The sequence below is a fragment of the Trichogramma pretiosum genome, unplaced genomic scaffold (assembly GCF_000599845.2).
Source record: "Trichogramma pretiosum strain Unisexual culture from Peru unplaced genomic scaffold, Tpre_2.0 scaffold85, whole genome shotgun sequence".
In the NCBI taxonomy this organism is placed as follows: Eukaryota; Metazoa; Arthropoda; class Insecta; order Hymenoptera; family Trichogrammatidae; genus Trichogramma; species Trichogramma pretiosum.
Genome location: NW_019640935.1, coordinates 33,818 through 57,431, shown reverse-complemented (window position 1 = coordinate 57,431; position 23,614 = coordinate 33,818). Strand labels below are relative to the sequence as shown.

General features: G+C 31.2%; 3 protein-coding genes across 3 annotated transcripts; 2 read left to right on the top strand and 1 right to left on the bottom strand.

The window, feature by feature from the left end:
* Positions 1-166: 166 nt before the first annotated feature.
* On the top strand, positions 167-637 carry LOC106659279 (histone H2B). The gene has a single exon (XM_014381721.2). It carries the CDS (start codon positions 219-221, stop codon positions 591-593), a length of 375 nt encoding a protein of 124 aa, XP_014237207.1. The 5' UTR covers positions 167-218; the 3' UTR covers positions 594-637.
* Positions 638-2,433: 1,796 nt separating this feature from the next.
* On the bottom strand, positions 2,434-6,035 carry LOC106659275 (sarcolemmal membrane-associated protein). Its single transcript, XM_014381718.2, has one exon. The coding sequence runs from the start codon at positions 5,288-5,290 to the stop codon at positions 3,083-3,085; it is 2,208 nt and encodes a 735-aa protein (XP_014237204.1). The 5' UTR covers positions 5,291-6,035; the 3' UTR covers positions 2,434-3,082.
* Positions 6,036-9,037: 3,002 nt separating this feature from the next.
* LOC106659280 (potential E3 ubiquitin-protein ligase ariadne-2) lies at positions 9,038-21,243 on the top strand. Its single transcript, XM_014381722.2, has 5 exons — positions 9,038-9,860; positions 16,618-16,967; positions 17,924-18,148; positions 20,778-20,990; positions 21,058-21,243. Exons 1-5 carry the CDS (start codon positions 9,341-9,343, stop codon positions 21,211-21,213), a joined length of 1,464 nt encoding a protein of 487 aa, XP_014237208.1. The 5' UTR covers positions 9,038-9,340; the 3' UTR covers positions 21,214-21,243.
* Positions 21,244-23,614: the final 2,371 nt, after the last annotated feature.

Sequence of the window (23,614 nt, the reverse complement as noted above, 5' to 3'; positions counted from 1 at the left end):
ATGCGATTTGAAAGCCGAGAGGCGGTGTGAAGCTATTTATAGCGAAAATCAGATGGCGCGCGAACGAATAGGGGGGAAAAGCAGCTGAGTAGGAGTGGAGGGGGCTTAGCGCGTTACCGCGTCGCGCGCCGCACAGTTTTTTATATAAATTGAGTCGCCGAACTGCAGCCCGGCACATTCTTTCGTATTCACCGAATCCGTAAAGAGACTCCTCTGCAATGGCACCGAAAACCAGTGGTAAAGCCGTCAAGAAGTCTGGCAAAGCCCAGAAAAACATCTCCAAGAGCGACAAGAAAGGCAAGAAGAAGAGGAGGAAGGAAAGTTACGCCATCTACATCTACAAGGTCTTGAAGCAGGTTCACCCTGACACCGGTGTGTCCTCCAAGGCCATGAGCATCATGAACAGCTTCGTCAATGACATCTTTGAGCGCATCGCCGCTGAAGCTTCCCGTTTGGCTCATTACAACAAGAGATCGACCATCACCTCCCGGGAGATCCAAACTGCCGTCAGGCTTCTGTTGCCTGGTGAGCTTGCCAAGCACGCCGTCTCTGAAGGCACCAAAGCCGTAACCAAGTACACCAGCTCGAAGTAAATTACCTTGCTCTTTTGATCCACCAAAACAATCGGCCTTTCTCAAGGCCACCAATCATTATACATAGGAAAAACTATTATCGTTATGGGTCAACCTGAAAAATCGGGTTGGTTCGATAAATACAAATAAGCTATTTCATAAATAAAAATTTGAAAATATTAATGACTATCAACAAATTATAAATTGAATATGATAGTCCTATAATATGTTTTCTATTTTGCTTTGAATACTCGTGCTGGCGAGTCTATGATAATATTTTTTTATGAAACATCTTTCAAATGGATTCACAGTGGTGATTATCAATCGAAATATATCTTCTTGCAACCTATGCTAAGGGGTCCTTGAAAGCATTCACGTTACCTGAGTACGTAAAATTTTCGGTTGAATACAGATTTCTCAAAAAAATTGATTTCTATTTTATAGAATCTTATTAGTTGCAAGCTGTCGAGTTATTGAAGATCATTGCAGTGGGTCAAAAACTGGTTGGACTATTTAACGAATAGCCTGGTTTTTATGTGATAAATTTTACGACTAAAGAGATTTAATAATTCTCGAGAAAAGATGGAAACTTTCTCTGGAAGCGTAATAGTTAGAAAATTATATAAATAATCCCTTATTAATTGTACAATTAAGTTCTGGTTGAAAATAAAGTTTTCAAATTACACAATAGTCATTTTTATAATTAACTTCTATCTACCTATGAAAGCCAATGATTTTAAAAAAAGTAGTTTGGATACTAAAAATTATGTATTTCATTGTAAATAAATAACTATGACTGATCAAATTTAAATGAAAAATTATTAATTCAAGATGTTTTTAATTTCTATTGAAATCTGCTAAATGCGGATGTGTAGGATCGATCATCAAATTTTATAGCAATTGGAAGGTGCATCAAATTTCTTTCTTAAAAACGAGTTTGATGTGACATGGAAAATATTTAATTTGTTTTTTAAATTATTAAATTTTCAAGATTTCAAAATGTTTTTTTCAATTTGTTTAAACTTCGAGCTTGTAGGCAATATACAAATATTCATAAACTGGAGTAAACTTTTATAAGCTTTTATGAACCGAAAATTTTTAATGTAATCATCGTTTTGCAGAAAATTTTTCTGTTTTCTGGTAAGTTTTTATGAGCAAAAAATATTGTAACTAGTTATTATAAACTTTGATTATTCATAATCAGCTAGGATTTTCATAATCAGTAGAGTCAGCCGAGACTTCAAAAATCCTTCTATTTTTTTAGTGTTTTAAATTTTCTACCGAAATTTTCAAACCTTTTCTGAAAATAATATTTTGAATAGAAAATCATGGACCTATTCAATTATAGATAAAACTATAGTAAGCAATTTTAAACATTTTCTTTGATTCCGATCAATTTTGCTTCGAGATATGTATGTGGTAGTACACAATATTTGTCCAATTCTGCTTAGGTAGCATTTTTTTTTAATTTCAATTTCCTTTATAAAAATATAAAAAAAATTAATTAAAATGAAAGTTTATTTAGATTCTGTAGGATGTATAAGAAAAAAAGGACGTAATTTTTTCGGTCCTGAAAATATTTTGAATTTAAATTGAGTTCTTTCAAAAGATCTCTTAATATAGAATGCAAATTGTAATATACATAAAACAGTAGTTTTAAGAAAGTCTGTGGAAACTGCAGAAAATTATCAAGATTTTCTCAAAATAGTTTTTATAAACTTTCAATTTCATATAAAATATTGTAAGTGACTTAGTTTTTGAAAATGCTTATGGTATTTTTATTAATAATAGTATTTGAAACAAATTACTAAATTCAATTATTGTATATTGATTGAGTCTAAAAAATTTTTAATATCAAAACTTACAACGGTTGAGTTATTTATTACTAATTTAAACTTTACATGGTGGTTTGTAAGTTATTAACAATAGCAATTGACCCAAGAACTTACTTATTATAAAATATGAGTAGTTTTTAGTATTATAAACTTGTAATATAAAAATGATAGCTCTTGTAAAATGTAAGCAACAATTAAAAAGCCTTTAAAGTTGTTATTACAAATATGAGTTTGTCCAACTTAAAAGAATATTGAAACCTGCTTGAAAATGGTTGATTTCTTAGGAGTAAATGGATATTATTTTTAATTTGAAGTAACTGTTGAATGTATTCAGAACATAATCTTTACAACATTTTTTGACTCTCTTAATGATTAATTAAATTATTAAAGCATCAACAATTTCCATTTAGGCATTAACACAAAAATAACAAAAGACTTGAAAAATAATAAACGAAAGTAAACTTTTATAATTTTCCTGATTATCAAAACTGTTTTTTGATCTACTAAAGCAAAATTCAGTTTTCATTATTTTTTGTCATACTGGATGACAATAACAATTTAAAATGAAGTAGGTTTACAATAAACATAAGAAATGGTATACATTAATAATCATTTATGAATCACTGTAATGTACAAATTAAATTTTTATCTTAAGAACTAAATTAAAATAGCTAGTTATAACAACTTCTCGATAAGCATCCATATCAAGGCAAGTACTAATGGAAGTACATAATAAATTGATATAACGTGAGATTTATATGAAATGGATTTACACTTAGCTTCTAATGAAAGATATTTTTTTGATATAATCAATTTTTCAGAAAGGCTCATGTTATATTTTTCTTTCATCATAACTAATTGCTCACTTAACTCTTTAAGATATTTAGCTTGTAATTGAATTTTCCATAAATTTATATCATGTTTGATATTATTTTTTGAGTTTGTTTCAATTGAATTTAATAATAGCCAATCTTTTAAAGACTTTGGATTATCATCGCTATGGAATTTTACATCATTTGAACATGGAAGTTCACTGAGTGAAATGCATTTCTCAATTAATTGGTTAATGCAAAAATCTTCACTTGAACCCTTATTTACATTATCATTTATTTTGTCAGCAATTTGTTTTAATTTTGTAGCTTGGCCAGTCAAAAGATTTTTTATTTCTTTTTCTTCAATTTTTTTGCATAGTTTGTTTTGTTGATTTGACATATTAGAAGATTGAAATTCTAACGATGTAAAAAGATCTTTACATATTTTCTTTTTTAAATTGTATTTAATGCTAGGAAATTTTAATAAAAATTGAATGCAATCTGAAGTATTATTACACTTGAAATTCAAACTTTTTATGTCTGTAGTTGGATCAAAAGAAAACCGTGAATGTAGAGACATACTTTTTTTTATGTAATATTGTCTTAGTTGCTTCAAGTTAGTATATTTATCAGATATGAAGAATATTTTTTGACTAGTTGGTGCACATTCTCCTATATAATTTTTAGTACAAGTATTGATGATATCATTTTTACTGCAAAACATAGCTGTAGTATGATCATTTTCGATATCATTCAAAGAGACTAATGAATGATCATCATTTTGATTTTTATGAAAGTCATTATTGAGAATATTCAAGTATATTGAATCCCAGTGACTAAGAATTCTGTTTATGAATTCGATTAAACTTTCTTGATTTATGAAAAATTCATTGTTGGTATCTTGCAGTGTTTTGATAAAGTTTTTTAAAGCACTCATTTGTTTGTGAATATTTACTGAATCTAATTTTGAATCATTATAATTCATAATTAAATTATGATCAGAGTACTTATATTTTTTGATTTCATTTAATTTATCTTCATTTTCATTATGTCTTTTTTGAATCATTTCCTTTAGTTTATTTTCAGCTTCTGAAAGTTTGTTGGTTGTTTCTTGTAAAACTTGTTGAGTTTTTGTATGCTTAATCGCGAGATCTTGGAGTTCACTTTGATTTTTCCTTAAAACAGCTTGTAAACTTTGGCTTTCATCTTGACATTGACACAATCTGCACTTCAAAAGTTGAATTTTACTGACTATATCATGTTTTTCTTGAACTTTTTTCTGCAAAATTTCTTTTGTAGCAGTTTGATATTGTACTTTATCTTCCAATAAACATAACATTTCCATTTTTAATTTATCTTCATTAAAATTTTTGGAATAGACTAATACTTGACTTTCCAACATTTCCAGCCGAGACAATAAGCAATCTTCTAATACTAAAGCCTTCCAACCTTGATTAGTTGCAATTCTTGTTTGTTCTAACAACTGCTGCATGTAATCTAGTTTTGATCTTAGAGCATTTTCTCTCCGTCCTGCTTCTTGAATACATTGATTTAATTTGTAAAGATCTTCAAGAGTAATGTTGACATAGGCAATAGAATTTGAAAATAATGCTTTAGCCTCTTTTCCATCAGGTAAATAAAGTTTTAAAGTAGCTACTATACATCCATGAGTAACTTTTTTAGTACTTTCAACAACGTCAACACCAAATTGAACAATGTCTCCTGAACATATTTCACAAGCTATGGATTCTTCACCAGATGGACTTAGACGTTTGTTATTAACAAAAGTACCATTGCTGCTTTTAGTATCCTTCAAGAAAAATTTCCCACTTTCATACCACAACAAGGCATGGTTTCTTGATAACACTTTACAATCAAAAATGGCATTATCATTTGAAGCTTTAACTCTTGCAACTGAACGCCCAATTTTCACTGGATGTTCTAGTGATAAAGTTCTTTCATGAAATGGATAAGAATTGACATGACATATGAGTATTCCAGTAGCTGACATATTTCTGTTTTGTTTCAGTCTATGATCATCAGTCACAAATGCATTACGAGTCATAACCATAGCAGTATTATTAAAATTAGTATTTACTGTTGAAGATTTTGAATCGAGATGTCAAGCATTTCAGACGCATATTAAACACAACGTCACAATTCAATAATTTAAATTTAGTTAGAAAATGTGTTCAAAACACGCAGCAATAAAGCTCATGGATCTACCAATGAGCGAAAAATTTTTTTTTAACTAATAGCATAAATAGCACCTCGTAAATTGAATATTTTTTATCTTGACGAACGACAACTTGTCGACGATGAAGACGGATTTTGCAATAGTTGTATCATTGAAAGTTTTTCAATAATCGTGATAGTAAGACGAAGAATTTATTAAAGCCGATGGAATCATTCGCTTTGCTACATGCAGACTGCAGTGCAAAATTCCAACATGGTGTCACAATTATTGGTCCTTATTGCCTCTTACTACTCAGTTGAGTCAAGCCGGAAAGTCAGATAACAACTAACACGGTCGTTAGCCGAGCGGATGACGCATCCACGTACATACATACCCATGCATTACTTTATATAAATTGTAATGAAGTCTATTTTTTGAAGAAAAAAACGAACACTGCACGGTGTATTGTTCTATAACAAATATGATTACTCAATATTAATCATTTAATAATAATTATTTGATAATAATCATATTAGATCAGTTTGATAGATTAATTGATCTATTGAAAATTTTATGATTTACTATTATTGTATTATAAGAGTAGTAATCATGCACTAGCACAATTGCGATGTTAAACACGGTCACGATGCATTGCTGGCTGTTTCTTTAATGTTTACGGTGGTGAGTTCGGTTCTCGTTGATTGTGCATTGATCAAGCAGAGACCTTTAATAATTTGCTAATGCTTGATAATATCTTTTACTATTACATAGAAACATTTAGAGAAATGCATAATGACGTAATTGAAAAAAAACTCGACGAAAAGTTGAAACCTAAACAAACGGATCGATTTAATTAAAAAAAATTTCAACTAAAAGAAATTCCCTGAAAAGTTAAAAAAAAAATATTTGAAGATTCTTGTGTCTTTTGAAGCATTTTTTTTGCACCTAGCCTAGGAATGTTTTCGAATGTACACTTGAAGTTTCGATAAAAAATCGACTTGTGACTGAAATCTATTAGATGTGCTGTGCCAATTTCGCAAATTTATAAATCGCTCCGCTTTTCTTGTCGATTTCACGATTGCGCCTCTACAACTTGAAAGTGGCGGTACCTTAAGAACTATAAAAACCTGCATGCGCGGCCACGCATTATCTCACAATTAAATTCTATTAGTTTACACAAATAGCTCCTTATTAAAAAGCAAAAATTTAAATGGTAGATTATTCTATAAGGCCAATAATTTATTATAGGGAGTGCTTGCAAATAAATTATCTGAAAATTTTTTCTCCAATCGAATCTCCAAAATTTCTAGCAACAATTTCTGAAAACCACACTAATAAACTCGAACGTCCATTGAAAAACCCTTTATATCTTTTTTTTATGTTTTTTTCATTTTTACTAGTGGGTCAAAATAATACTTTTTTACAAAACCGACGCGGTTTTGGTATGTTATAGTACATCATAAAAAGGTCCCAAAAACCAAATTTAAGACCCCCTCCCCCCTCCTACCCCCCACTTCCGGTATAAAAGTCCATTTTCGATCTATATTTTTTCTGAGGACATAAAGCAATTAAAAGATCTGAAAAAATTCAAAAAAATACTTTTCAATAATCCAAACAACCTTGAATTTTTTCAAATTTTTTGAGTGCTTCAGGCCTTCAGATAAAACCATTATAAATTCTGAAAATCGAGATACGGAGATATGAGCCGACGTAGAACTGGCCAATTTTTTCAGATTTTTTCAGATTACCTTACGCACCTTTTGAAGCAAAAAACCGCTTTTTTTAACGAAAATAATTTTTTTAGGAGGGTACGGAGCCTCGAAAAATCTGAAAAAATTTTTTTCTTGTTTTTTTCATTAAAACACATAGCCTCAAATTTTTTCAGATTTTTTAATTGAAGGCGATAGCTTCTAGGGTTGAAATATGCTATTTGTAACATAAAAAGGTTCCTAGAACCCGATGGTTACGGTAAAGAAATTTGAAAAAATTTTTTTTTGAATTCCTTGTCAAAATTTAATAAATTTTGACCGTTTCAAGTTTCCGATTGAAGCCTCCTAGCTCAATGTAGAGTAGGACAAAGATTAATGCCAAAATCTGAAGACGTCTCTGAAGACACATTAAAAATGATAAATCTGTTTTGATGCTCTCGATTTAGCTAGGAGGCTTCAATCGGAATTTTGAAAAGGTAAAAATTTATTAAAATTTGACAAGGAATTAAAAAAAAATATTTTCAAATTTGTTCACCGAAACCATCAGGTTCTAGGAACCTTTTTTTGTTCAAAATAGTATTTTTTGGCCCTAGAAGCTATCACCTTCAATAAAAAAATCTGAAAAAATTTGAGGTTATGTATCTTGATCAAAAAAACAAGAAAAAAATTTTTCCAGATTTTTTGAGGCTCCGTATCGTCCAAAAAAATTATTTTCGTCAAAAAAAGCGGTTTTTTGCTTCAAAAGGTGCGTTAGAAATAGTAAGTTTCAAACTCGCTTCGCGAGCAAATTTTTTCATTCGTGTTTTGAGGTTAAAGGTCTGTTGACAGTTAGCGGCTCAGGCGCTCGTATCGAGTCGACTCGCGTCGGACGTCGTCGTCAGTGTCAGCCAATTAGAGGTCGTTTTACGATGCTTCACTTTGAGGTCCATGATCTCTTTTTTATAAGTAGAGAAAAAAATAAAATAAAATAAAATAAAATAAAATAAAATAAAAAAAAAAAGTAAAAAAAAGTAGAGAAGAGAGAGAAACGAGAAAAAAAAATGTTTTTTAGTTTTTTATCATTTTTAAAAAATATTTTCTACATTTCATAATTAGACTTGCGATTCAAATTTGCAAGCTCATGATGTGTGAAAAAAAACCACGATTCCTATATGGATTTCCGAGTGGATTTTTGTGTGGATTTTATGACAGTGTAGATGTTCGTAAAAAAAATTAAACTAAGTCATTCAAAGTAGTTCAAAGCTTTCTTTGCAATGGACTTACCTTGGTTGAAGCTCTATTTTTGGGAGGATTTTTCGATTTAAGTTTCTCGCTCGATTACCCAAAAATAGAGCTCGTATTACCAGACTAAAAATCCGGCAAAAATATCTCTTAGACAAATTTTGCGAGATCCTACAGAAATTTTTTGCCAGGGATTTATATAAGAAAATACATGCACTTCCCATACGGAATGCAGTTAAAATCGGAGTTGCGTAAAATGCAAGTAGAAATCCACGCAGTTTTTTTCAACTGTATAGCTAGAACTGGTAAGATTTAATTAGTTAGTTCTATCATCGAATTTTATCGATTAAAAGCTGAACTAGTCTCAACTTCAGCTTGCTTTTGAACAAATCAATTAACGCTAGACACACAATTAATCTTATGAATTTTATACTTAATCTTCTTAATAACATTTTATTCTTGAATGATAATCGATTTTAAAATTTTTTCATTGATTATAATTTTTTGATTAAACTATTTTCATTTAAAGGGTCTGTATATCGGATCCCCATTATACTTCAGATTAAATTATACAGCTTTACGCTATTGGACCGCCATAAAGCCAGTGTCACAAACCAAAAAAAAGGAGGTGAAAAAGTAGTTGATTTTCTTGAAACTCGAGGCAGCACTGAGCAGACTAAGCCGCTGAGCATCGTTTTCCTACAGTTTTTATCCTAGTTGATTGAAAAGTTGCATACTTACATGTACGGAACATTTTTATACTAACACTTTGTTTTCATATTATAAAAGTACATCCATATTTAGATTTGTACATTTTGTCATAAAATTATTATCGATCATAGTATATTTTGAGCAAAAAATTATAATAGAGGCGATGTTTTATGATCAAACAACTCTTAGATTACTACAGTATTAAAATGAATATTCCTTGTTTGTGAAATTATACCAGTAGTATCAACAAATTCAACTATCAGTAGAATATTTTTAGTATGACTTAATTGAACTATTCATAACTATGTCAGGAATGGAGTGTAATAGTGATATGGAATGCTCTGATTCAGATTGTGGAGACGCTAATTATGAAGATTATTACAGTAACCAGATTTGGGATAGTGTACCCGACAATGATATTGATTCCAACCAACAATTAAGAGAATTGGAGATTACAGCTTTTGATTGTTTGAGAGTAGAAGATGTGGAACGATTGTTAAATGAAAATGTTGAACTACTGAGTTCTAATCTCAAGATAACTCCTTCTCTTGCCAAGCTTTTTCTTTATGAAAATAAATGGTCTTTACAAGATATTTTAATGAAATACAAAGACGATACCCTAAAAATTACCACTGATGTTACTATGAATTCTCTAAAATTCACAGATATAAGCTGCAATGACCATCTTACAGAATTGAATTGTTTAGTTTGTTTTTCATTATTATCTTTAGAAAAATTTAATGCTCTCAACTGTGGGCATTTTTTTTGCAAAGATTGTTGGTGCATTCACTTTGAGACTCAAATCGCTCAAGGGATTTCAACAGGTACGCTCAAATATTTAACAGAACATTTTGACACCTTTTATTTGTAGTCCAAAAAATCCATAATATTATTGTTTTGTATATGTACCACTTTAATTATAGATATACAATGATTGGGTATCTTGGACTGCAAATAGACAAATTATTCTTCACCTTATTTAGTGATCTGAAAGAGTTTTGACAATTAATTTTGAGTTATTGACCATAAACTATAGAAACATAAATACTTTCATATCAAAACCAATTAATAACTTGAGAAGCTTTTTTAATTACTTTCATTTTTATAATTAATAGTAATTTTAATGCATATCATATTAGAAATAGAAAATAAATAAGAAAATAAATAAAACATCTTGTTAAGGATTAGTTTTTTCAATTGCTTGCACTAAAGTATAAAAACTAATTTTAATACATATTGAACAATGAAAAATTAATCAAATATGTGATCTGTCATGAGAGACCACCATAAAATTTACAGTGAACCAAAAAATAGGGTTATAGTGAAGTAGCAAATAATTCATTAAAAAACCATTGTTGAATTTTTACTCATAAATATATCACGAATTAATAGAAAATTTTCGGGTAAATTTCGTGTATATGAGCAATTCCTTTATTTAGTTTCAAATTTTTTGACTAAGAACGGAAAATTTTTTTTTCTTTAGGCGTATATTGTGAATATGGGGTATTGTTCTTGAAGGTCCTAGGAAGCTAAAAAAATGCGTGAACATGAAATTTAAAGATAGGTAATTTTCTTCTGGCTACTTTTGTGTTTTAGGGCCCAAAAAGTCATGTTTTAGCGTAAATACGACAATTCAATCAATTTCAAAGTGGCTGAAAAAGTATCAAAACTCATTTAAAAAAAGTGACTGACTACTCCATTCGATAGGAAATTTTCTCAGCTTTCCGATGGTGATGTCAGATTTTTCGATACATTGCATGATCACCGAGAAAACCATCACCAAACATGCTGAGCTAAATATCTCGAAAAATTCAGTACAGAAAAAGTGTTTTTCGTGGTTTATTTCTGACTGTTTTCTTATGAAAATTGAATATTTCGGAAAATATGATACAGTGGGGTCTCGTTATACGCGGGGGTTACGTTCCTCAAAAGTACCGCGTATAACGAAACCGCGTATAACGGGACCTTACGCTTATGGGAAATAGGGGGTTACGTTCCAAGAATTCGAAAGTTGGTAAAAAAAAAAAATTTTATTTATAAATAATATAAAAAATTGTCATTATTTTCCAAAATAATCCGTCAACTTTGACTGCTTTGATCTTCTCAAAATATCTCTGTACAATTCTTCACTGTACTACCGTCGAAAAGCTGAGGAAATTTTCCATCGAAATCGTATCTTTAATTATTTTTTCCGACGAATTACAATAATGTACAAGTGAATTTCGTTTACTGTGTTCGTTGTTTTCTGATTCCGAGCTGTTTTCAGCGCAGTCGCGTGGCTCGCTCCAATCGAAATTCGCTCGTAATTAGACTCAAAAAATAAATAAATGTGATTTCGATAGAAAACTTCCTTAGCATTCGGATGGTAGTATCATATTTTCCGAAATATTCAATTTTCATAAGAAAAAAATCAGAAATAAACCATGAAAAACACTTTTTCCGTACTGAATTTTTCGAGATATTTAGCTCGGCATGTTTGGTGATGGTTTTCTCGGTGATTATGCAATGTATCGAAAAATCTGACATCACCATCGGAAAGCTGAGAAAATTTCCTATCGAATGGAGTAGTCAGTCACTTTTTTTAAATGAGTTTTGATACTTTTTCAGCCACTTTGAAATTGATTGAATTGTCGTATTTACGCTAAAACATGACTTTTTGGGCCCTAAAACACAAAAGTAGCCAGAAGAAAATTACCTATCTTTAAATTTCATGTTCACGCATTTTTTTAGCTTCCTAGGACCTTCAAGAACAATACTCCATATTCATAATATGCGCCTAAAGAAAAAAAATTGTCCGTTCTTAATCAAAAAATTTGAAACTAAATTCCAGAATTGCTCATATACATGTACATTCAGATTTTCTAATTGAAATTTTACCGGAAGAATATTTTTAATGAAAAGGGAATAATGAATTAAATAATTCAATTATTAACATCGCACACGTTATTTTATTACTTTTTTGTTAAAAAACAAAATAATTTTGTTTTGCCTATTTTTTTGAGATAAAAGTGGACTCATAACTGAATTGACATATTTGTTTAATCAGCGTTGTGACATAAGCAACTGCACGAGTCAGCTGCTAGTTCTTCTTTATCTATTCATATGACATTGCCAACCTTCTAATATAAATAATTAGAGTGAATTGTACCAGTTTTTGATTACCTAATAGAAGAGCATGCTTTTTTAACATTAAGATTAATTTCTAAAAGCAAGTAGAGTGAGAATATTTTTTGAAAATATCGAAAACTGACACATTAATACTAATTATTTGTATTAAAAGTTAGTCAATAGTCGACAAGCAGTTGACTCGTGCAGTCACTTGTGACACAATGCTGGCTTTTATATATGTTTATAGAACTGTGTGTTCTAAGTTCTCATTTAAAGCACGCTTTTCGGTGGTATAAGTCGCACTTTACGGTACCGCATCGTTCGCATCACACTCGCAGCACTCGTGCGCTAACCTCACTTGCCGGTACCAGAAAGTGCGACTTATAACTCGGAAAAAGGAGCATAAATGTAAACTTAGCACAGTGCTATAAAATCGAGTACGATACTCGGGCCATTGGGGACACTTTCCGATACGTCACTTACAGTCCTTATATCGTAAAGTACTGGTATGCAACTTGTGTCAATAAGCTTTTCAGCAAAACTCGTTACAGTACTCGCCTTTGAGCTCGTGCTGCAACCCCTCGTTTTGCAAAAAAAGGATATCCACACTTATTGCATAAAGTAATATTACTAGAAAAGGAAATCTTTGTCTTTTTTTCTATAATAAGGTGAAACCAAACTGTTTCCGTAAATATTCAATGGTTTAGGAGATATAGCCGTAGAAACAGTTATTTTGATTTAATTTTTTTAAGCTTAAAAAATGCCATATTCCTAACTCGGGCAAAATTTTTTCAGACCATCTTAACTGCTCGCCGCATGAATCTCGCGAAAAATCCTTTCAAACAAAGAGATTCGTGGCTCCCGAATCCGATTTAAACAAAAAATGACTTGCTGTCAGCTAATCAAAGTAAAAAGTAAAATAAAACAAAATTCTTAAAATGAGCCTAAAATATGCCTAGGGGAATAGCCAGAGCAAAATTTGAACTCCTGATCCATAAACTCTTGTCTAGCCCTTCCAATGGGTAAAAAAAATTAGATAAGTGATTATTAACTTATTCGCTCAAAACACGGTTAAAAAATGGAGAATTGTGAAAAAGGGTAAAAAAACAGCGTGTTTTTGCTGGTTATAGTGGAACATAATTGTCAGTGTAATGTTGCTACTACAAACATTAAAAGAATGACATTATGTATTTGGACATTGCTTGCAAGATTACTCCAGTCTCTAAAGCGACGCCTTTACATATGCAACCCAATATACATGTTATCTATTCTAATCATTTTAAGATGATCTATTATCTTTACGCATTTCAATGACTTGACGTAATTTAATCTTCTATAAAACAATAGAGAAGAAGATCATGAGCCTCAGTCTCGTAGTGTGTGATGATATTATACACAGTCATAAGTGAATAATTATAATAATTCAATTAAGTAAATTAATTAATAGAATATAAAACAATAATCAATTATACAACCAATAATATTTAAACCATTGAAACAAATAACTAAATCAAATTATAGTGATAAAATCTTTCGGTTAGTATGAGTTATAATAAATAATAATATTATTAATAAATAATTAAGTATATAATTGTTAGATATAACAATGATTAGTATAAGAACTAACTGTTTTATCATATAAACACGTATTTGAAGGAAAGGCTTGAATACTTGGCACATAGAAGTTTAGAGGCGTGTCAATCAAATAATAGAAAACCTTTCACTTTTGAGAATTAATGATTAACTCATAGAAAAATGATCGATTACTCACTTTCTTCTTCTCCGGTTTCCAAACTGGACAGTTCTAAGAATTAAGCTCTGCTTCTTTGTATCGAGAACAGGTACTCCATTCAATTCATCAATGTAAGTTCAGATTATAATAAATATGATAATTAGAATATATTCATCCTTTCTATTTATTTTCTAATATAAGGATACTTTTCATTTATTATTCTAATTTTATACAAAATTTTCTTCACAATGTGAGTCACGGTTTCAGAGGCAATGAACTAACCAACAATTCCTGAGTTATTGTACGTTAATTCAGCAGACTCAAAATAATCGGTATATCAAGGCAAATCATACGAAATATTTGTCCAAAGACAACTATTTACGTTACACAGTAATCAAATTTAGGCTACCTTCTTTTTATGGCGAAAAAATACTTTTTTACCTTATTACAAAGTGATTTTCAAAAATAAGTGTTTTCGCTCCACCGTAATGTTTACAATTATATTTATTTGTATCATGTAAAATAAATTAAAGAGGCAAAAATTCATGTAAATTCCCTTCACGGGCCAAATAAATAAACATCGATGTAAATTGAAGAGGATTTTTCTATGATCTAGAGAATTTTAGTGAATTCGAGATTATATATATTATTATGTTTTAATAGGTACTTATATCTTCCATAACTGAACCTTTATAAATAAAGTTGCCAGATTTGACAGAATTCTAATTAGATTTTCGAACAGGAAATGAAGCTCTGTTTTAATAAACTAACTAGATTTTGTTATCTAGATTTCAAGGTGGATTTTAATTTTTATCACCAGATGATTGACCTTAAAAATCTTAAAGGGGCTCACCTGTGTTAAATCCTGCATTATCCTATCAATTGAAAAACATGAAAATGAAATGTTGAAATTAAAGTTTTTGATTTGATGTAAAATTATGTTTTTTTTTAAGTCTTATTGCAACTAAACAAAAAACCCTGTCTCTTGTACCTTTTATTATTTAAATTGGTCCAGTCCGCACCCATACTGACTTATCATTCCAAGACCCTGTGTCGCAGGAATCTGAATTGAATCAATCTTGATCCTAGTGGTCTTGAATTTTTGTCTAAGTATTTTTTTTCCTACTAAAATACAAAAAATTTTTCTTGTTTATGCAACAAGTGTTCCAAATGCGTTTTTGCGCACAGTGTATGCACGAGGGCTGGTGACAGTCAGTACGAGTGCAATCAAACAAGACATGAGTGCTAGCTACGCTGGAACGAATGGATTGTTTTGTGAGTACTAGTATTGACTACGCCGGCGCGAGAAGACACATGAGTGATGGCCATGCCGGCACGAGTAAGTTGTTTATCGCACATACCAGTGTCCAAAAACGCTTTTTGTGCACTAAAATGTGTGCGTATATAGTTATTTATGCAACAAGTGCCCAAAAGGCGTTCTTTCTTCTTATATATCGATATAGAAAATAACAAAGATTTTTTTTTAATGGGGAAAGTCCTCTACAAAATGGGCCCTAAGGCCCATTGGATCAAACTAAGCACAGAGAGCTTCAGTATCGAGTACCAAAAGACCCCCAAAAAAGTTTGGTAAAGATCTGTGACCCGGACCTGAAAAGCTCTCCTTGTTAGTTTAAATTTTAAGCGCTTGTGTGATTCGGCAGTCCAAATTTATGATGAATTGTACAAAGATATTTTGAGAAGATCAAAGCAGTCAAAATTGACGGATTATTTTGGAAAATAATGACAATTTTTGATATTTCTTATAAATAGTATTTTTTTTTTACCAACTTTCGAGTTCTTGGAACATAACCCCTTATTTTCCATAAGCATAAGGTCCTGTTTTACACGGTTTCGTTATACGCGGTACTTTTGAGGAATGTAACCCCCACGTATAACGAGGGACTTCTGTACTTTACCAAGTAAAAAACTGAATCAGATTCTGGAGCCACGAATCTTCTTTTTAAGTGCACTTATTGCGGGGTTTATGCAGCAATCACATAAGACTGTCTCAAAATTCTGTACAATGTAGAAATTAGGCATTTTTTAAGCTTTAAAAAAATCGAATCAAATTAAATGCTTGTACGGCTATAACTCAAAAACTATTGAATATTTACAAAAAAAATTCGATTTCATCTCATTCTGCAGTAAAAGACAGATTTCCTTTTTTTATTCGTCTCAATACGACCAATAGAACCATTTGCAAAAAATGGTACAAGACACGCGAGGTGATACTTTTGCGAGAGAAAAAACGAGAGTGATAATGGCCGCGTATCGCACGTGTCGAGAGAGGAAGATGCTACCGGCGCTGGCCTTGGCGCGCGCCATCTCTCGCTAAGTATCGAAAAGCGCTGCTAACTTGCACAGCACGTGAGCACGCACATGTGCAAGCCCAGCGACTACACATGTTCATGAATTTCTTGAACACAGTCCATTTGCCTTCATTTTTTAGGAAAGCAAAATTTTCATGCAAAGCTGGATTATTCTTGTCAAACAACTAATTTTTGGAAGTATCCCAGTACTATGTAATTATGTATGAAAATATTGCTTTCTATACAAGTCCGCAAAAGTATGATGATGCAAAGATCACTCATCATGCACGAGAACAACAAAGACTCGGCAATAAACGTTTCTTTATCATCCCAATCACTATAATTATTCATGTACTGTATTAATGATAGTGAAGTTTTGTGAAGATTCTACTTTAAATTTTATATAATTTAAAGTAACTATTCTATTTTCAGGAATAAGTTGCATGGCCAAGGATTGTACAAATTTAGCACCCGAAGACTTTGTGCTGTCTAACGTAACTAAGCCGGCACTACGTGAACGTTATCAATTGTTTGTTTTCAGAGATTATGTTAAGTCACATCCTCAACTTAGATTTTGTCCTGGACCAAACTGTCAAGTAATTATTAGATCTAAAGAATTAAAGGCTAAACGTGTAATATGCAGTATTTGTAAAACAGAATTTTGTTTTCGATGTGGAATGGATTATCATGCGCCAACTGATTGTAATACCATTAAAAAGTGGTTAACAAAATGTGCAGATGATTCTGAAACGGCCAACTATATCAGTGCTCACACAAAAGATGTAAGAATTTTTTTTTAGGTAAAAGTTGTATACCTCTTACACTTAGTCTCTTATTTTATTTTATGCATTTTAAATGTGTTTGAGAAAATAAAACAGTCAAAGCGGGTTTTACGAAAAATATTTTTGTGGTACTTGAACGATTATCAATAGTATAAGCATACAACAAAATTTTAAAATCCAGAAACTAGATGTAATAGACTCGACGTTTATGGGGTTTCTAAATTTGAATTCCACGTCTGTTTTTCTGGGATTATTGATTTTCTAGATCATTTAAAGGTCAAAAATAGAAAAATGGTAAAAAATCGAATAGAAATGTCTGTTTATGCTCCGTGAAATCTTGCATAATGAGGATGTAGACAAATGAAAATATCGTGTCTGACGTACACTACCGTTCGATCAATTTTGCCATACCTAAGAAAAAAATGAGTAAACTTCAAAGTGCTATAGTTCAATCAATAAAAGTCAGATCAGGATTTAAAAAATACTATTCGAAAGGTCTTTACAAGTGCTTTACAGATACATAAATTGTGATATGATCCAATCATTTATTCACCAATTGATTTCAACAAATGAAAAATTGAAAAAATCAGTTTTTCTTGAGGTTGCTATTTTATTCGCTATTTTAGTAAAAAATCTTGTAGAAACATTCTGACTCCGTCATTTTGTTGGTTTTGACAAGACCTTCTTCTAAAATTCTACTACAAGAAAAACTGATTTTTCCATTCTTCATTTGTTAAAATTAATTGGTGAATAAATGATTAGACCCTATCACAATTTCACTCAATAAATACACTCTCGAACTACTACTACTCATAAAATCATTTTTTTTTATATCTTTCAATTTTTATATTTTCATCAAGTGCTTCATTTTAATAATACATGAGGGCATACAGCGTCCACGAATTCGCTTTTATCAAATTTTGAATAATTGAAAAATTTATCTTGATTATTTTTAGTGTCCCAAATGCCATATTTGCATTGAAAAAAATGGAGGCTGCAATCATATGCAATGCTACAATTGTAAGCATGAATTTTGTTGGATGTGTCTTGGAGACTGGAAAACCCATGGTAGTGAATATTATGAGTGCTCTCGTTACAAAGAAAATCCAAATATTGCCCATGAAAGTGTCCATGCTCAAGCTCGAGAAGCCTTAAAAAAGTATCTTCATTACTATGAACGGGTAAGGAAATTCTTTCATATTCTTTATATAGTCAGTTTTTAAGGCACTTACCCGATAGTGTTAGTGGCTTTCTCTGTTACATTAGAATAAGTTGATCAAATATCCAATGTATGCGAGTAAAATTATTTTTGAGTACATTTAAATCCAAAACTTTTCAAAAAAATCCGATGAAAATGCATGGAGGAAAAATTAAAAACGATCGTTTTAGTCCGGCTTGACCACCACGTCACTCATGTTAAAAATTAATAAAATTTACTATTCGGATTATTCAAATTATAGGTCCACACATTGCTTTTTTAAACAGATATTGATTCAGCAATCCCTTGAAAACGTATCTCTTATATAAAAGTCCTACAGAAAAATCCCACAGAAAATCCTGCAAAACTTTTGAAAGAATTCTGATGGACTCTTGCACGACTTTCTGTAGAATTTCGTGCAGAATATTCTATGAGACTTTTTTGTAACGGTATTTTCATAATTTAAGAAAACACACTTTTCAAAAAACAAAAAAAAATTAATTTTGGATTGAACTATTTTAAAAAATACCTTCCAAAAAAAATTTTATATCATAAAAATTCTCTAAAATGTAAAATATCACTCAAGTTTATAAGTTTAGTGTTATTTTTCTTCGAACATTAGGTAGCTGGAGTTCATATCCTACCTTTATAAGGTCATTAATTGCTTATTATTTCTGGGGTGCGCTTCGCTCGTTTGACAACCTTGTGACTATACGCTTTTATAAAAATCTTATTTGTCGAAAAAAAGGTATTAATCGTGAATTTGATACAATATAATCAAGTATGAAATTGACTCATAGGTCATTCGGTAGAGTGCCAGATTTACATTCGAACGATCGTATTAAGTATAGTATTCGAAAAATACATTTTCTGTTTAAAATCAAAGTTTTTGAAATTGATAAATTGAACTAACCTCTCAAAATCTGGCTCGAGTTATACTTGTTTCTTGATTTTTTGTTTATTTGACCAAGTACAAAAAATTTCTGAATCAAGAATAGTCTGAGTACCCAACGACGTATAAGATCATTTATTAATAACAATCTATAAAATTCTGTATGTGTTCATTACGCCCAGTCTGACAGATATTCGTTAAGGAGATCTGGACCCCACGTTTTTATCGACCGAGACATGCAAAGTTTCTTTTATTATTAACTTTTTCTGTAATTCGAATTTCGACAAATGGCTCTTTGACGACCTTTATTTTGTCGCTAAGAATAATCAGTTAAAATTGCAGCCCATTCCATTGAGCAGATTTCCCAGAAACTGGATTAAAATTTTTGATTAAGCCATGGATCAAAAGTCAGGATCAAAAATTTTTGATTAAGCCATGGATCAAAAGTCAGGATCAAAAATTTTAATCCAGTTTCTGTGAAATCTGCTCAATGGACTGGGCTGCAATTTTAACTGATTATTCTTAGCGACAAAATAAAGGTCGTCAAAGACTAAAGAGCCATTTGTCGAAATTCGAATTACAGAAAAAGTTAAAAATAAAAGAAATTTTGCATGTCTCGGTCGATAAAAACGTGGGGTCCAGATCCCCGTTGTCCCAAAATTTCAAGACCTTGTATGAAAAAAAATTTAGGTAAAGAGTCACCTTAAGTCTGATAATTTGACGAGGTATACACCGGTACGAGTAGGTTGTTTTTACGTACACTGTGCGCTAAAAGATGGGCACGTGTTGCCTACACAATTTTTTCAAAAAAAAGGAGAAAAATAGGAAAGTGCTACTTCCCGCACTGCTGGCGATTTTTAAATTTACTTTCCGCACGTTGTAATGAAAATTAGTGTACGCAACTGGGGTGGTTGACAATTTTGCACTCGTGTCAATACAACCCTCGTATACTTGACCCTCGTGCCGATCGACAACCTCCCGCCCCCGTTGCGTAATCTACTACTATGATACGTGTGACTGAAGCAGGACATTATTGCCACGATACACGATAAATTACTATTACGATACAAGTGCCATAAAACTGAGTACGGGATTCACTAGTTATAACATCGCTTTCTAGTAAATTAACGATATCTCCGACATTTTGCTAATAAAAATAAAAAAAAAAAATCAAATATAAATTTTTGTTACTATTCCAAGTCCTATATAATTGATTCTTCAAGTCTCAAATTGAAAGATCTAATGTAATCTCTACAACATATTTTCGGATTTAGGTTTTGTAAAAAATCCTGTCGTGTTTTTTTATTGATACGTCAGTTTTATTTCATTCCAATATCATTAATTTCATTTAAATCGTTTATAGCACCGTGTGGCATAGGTTCACATTTATGACATGCTTTTCTGTGGCATAAGTCGCACATTCTGGCACCGCTGCGTTCGCATCACACTCGCATACGCTCGTGCGCTAACCTCACTTCGCGCTACCAGAAGTGCGACTCATGGCTCGGAAAAGGGGGCATAAATGTGAACTTTGCACAGTACTATAAAATGTTGTTCGATACTCGGGCCATAGGGGACACTTTTCGGCCCAGCTGTTAGGACCCTCGCTGCGCTCGGGCCCTAAACTACGCCGTGCCAAAAAGTGTTACTTATGGCCCTTGTATCGAAAACTACTATTTGAATATTTTACACTAAGTTAAAAGTTATTTCAATTTTACAGTGGGAAAATCATAGTAAATCGTTGAAACTAGAAGAACAAACGCTAGAAGAAATCAAGTTGAGAATACATAAAAAAGTAATGGATGCGAGTGGAACATGGATTGATTGGCAACATCTATTTGAAGCTGCTTCACTATTAGCTCGATGTCGATACACGTTGCAATATACGTATCCCTATGCTTATTACATGGAATCAGGTTCAAGAAAGGAATTGGTAATTATTACTTCGTATAATCATTATTCCAAAAATTTTTTTTCCTAATTCTTGTTTATTTATTAAGTTTGAGTATCAACAAGCTCAGTTGGAAGCTGAAATAGAAAACTTATCTTGGAAAATTGAAAGAGCCGAAACAACTGACAGAGGTGACTTGGAAAATCAGATGGATATAGCAGAAAAAAGAAGAATTACATTACTGAAAGATTTTTTAAATGTATAAATTTTTTAAATGAATAATTATATTCATATAATACATCATGACTCACCCTTCAGAAAAAATTGTGAGTAAGTTAATTATTCAAAATTATTTTTTCAAAGAACGATATTGCGTTTGACCGCAAGCAGGATAATTATGTCAAATTTACTTTTGTATGGTTCATGTGTTATTAAAGTATAATATAATACTTTGATAATTATTTTATATGAATCTGAAGATCCATTAATATATCTTAGCTATTATGAAATAAAATGAATGTTTGTCAAAATTTGTGTCTTCATTTGATTTGTTGCTGAAACCTAGTGAAAAAATTTAACAAAGAATTTTTCCCATGTATTGCAGTTTTAATCCTAATATTTAAAATTTTATAACAAAGGTCGTTTCTCAATTCAAACATTAACGGTTTATACAAATTTTAAATAACAATTTTTCCATTTTTAAATTACGTTATACCTCTATTTTATTGCATTTTTATCAATGCAAAATTTTGACTTTAAATTAAGATAAGTAGTTTTATGATCCTCAGTCATATTACTAGTATCAAATATTAAATATATTATTTGTATACAGTGGAATTCGTTTATGATAGCCACGTCGGAATCAAATCATTTGGACACATTAAGCGGCTGATCATAGTATGCAGAAAAAAAATTTATTCAAATGTACAACAAATATACTTTTTTAACACTGCGTGCGCGAAACACGGGTTTTCTAACCTTATAGTGTCAGAAAACCCTAGTTTCTCGCAAGCAGAGTTAAAAAATATCGTTTGCAACTAGTCCGCGAGGGTGAGTCAACTGCTTCGCGCACTTGTTACAAAATATACTATAAACTTAAACTTATTTAAAAAAAAAATTTTTTTATTTTTAGATTTTGCAATTGAAAACCACTTGAAATCTCATGGTTTTCATGCAAATATCGCGTTTTCGATACCTAAGTTAAAAGTTATCGTGGTTTAGATAGAATAAAATAATGTTTGAACACGGAGAGAAAATATACGCGTTTAAGGGAAGACTTGTATCGAGCAAGAATCGCCGGAACGCTTGCCTGGCTCAATCGCTGGCTGTCCAGCGATGCGAATACACCACCGTCGCTTCGGCCGCTCGCACGCTGAGACTTGAGTCGACCTATTTTGTGAGATATTCGACTTTAAAAGTTTCCCGGCGATTTTCTCGAGAAAAAATGACTTTTTCAGTGAGTTAAAAATTTAGTGATAAGACTAATTAATGCGGTTCGGCCGTAGTTCGATTCAAGTCCCAGCGTATAGAGTCTCCGGCGTTCATCGCCGGACAGCCAGTGATTGAGCCAGGCAAGCGTTCCAGCAATTCTCACGTGATGCAGGTCCTCCCTCAAATGCGTATATTTTCTCTCTGTGAACAAACAAAATGGCGGTCGGAACGCAAAAAAAATTTAAAAAAAAACTATAATTTTCAACTCAAAAATGGAGCACTTGACGAAAAAAAGTTATAGAACAAAAATGGCTTAGAATTGACCAAGGAACACGTGTGAATTTTTTCAGAATTTTTGGTGCGATTTTTGGGTATGACCTTTTTACGAATAATTTGTAATTTTCTTATTATTTTTAGTAACAGATCTCTTTTCTCAATTGGATCTAAAAAATTAGGTGACCTTAAGAAAATTATTCAAAATTTTTCAAAAAGTCGAATGAATCAAAGAATTGAAAAAATATTGTTTTTTTTTTTTTCAAAAAAATTTGTAAATCATATGTGTCTTATTTATATACTTTGTGAGAAATTTCTTCATCTAAGTCAGGTTTATAGGATTACAAACACGAGCATTCGAAAAGATAACTAATATTATCTATTAATTTTTAATACGATTGTTAAATATTGCTGAAAAATTAATTTTTTCAAGTATCCTAGGGTCCATTTAGGTAATTATGGACTCAATTATGGCAATTACAGCATACAAAAAATTACAACCATCTATACGAGAGCAGAAGTACCAAGGTCATAATATGGATATGAATTACATCGCTCACAATTTAGGCATATCTGTAAATTAAAAGCTTACTATTAGTAACAAATAAATAAATACAACAAATATGTTTACAAGCTTCTTTATTTCTTAAACAACCTAATTGATTTCACATTGATAATTAAATTCACCTGCGATTTGGATGATGAACATAAAATAAAATTCAAACAAAGATTCTTTCAAAAAATTCATTAGCCACTATAATATGGGCTCATACCCGAAAAATTGAAGAAAATATTATTTAATTTTTGAGAGGTAATTTTTTTTACTTTTCATACGATTTTTTAAAATTCCAAGACGATTATTTTTTACTGAGATACATTCATTTCTGTGAGCTTTTCTCGTATACTTTGCGTGTTACATTTGTTTTCTTACTTGAAAATTGATTTCTTGAGATTAAACTTCA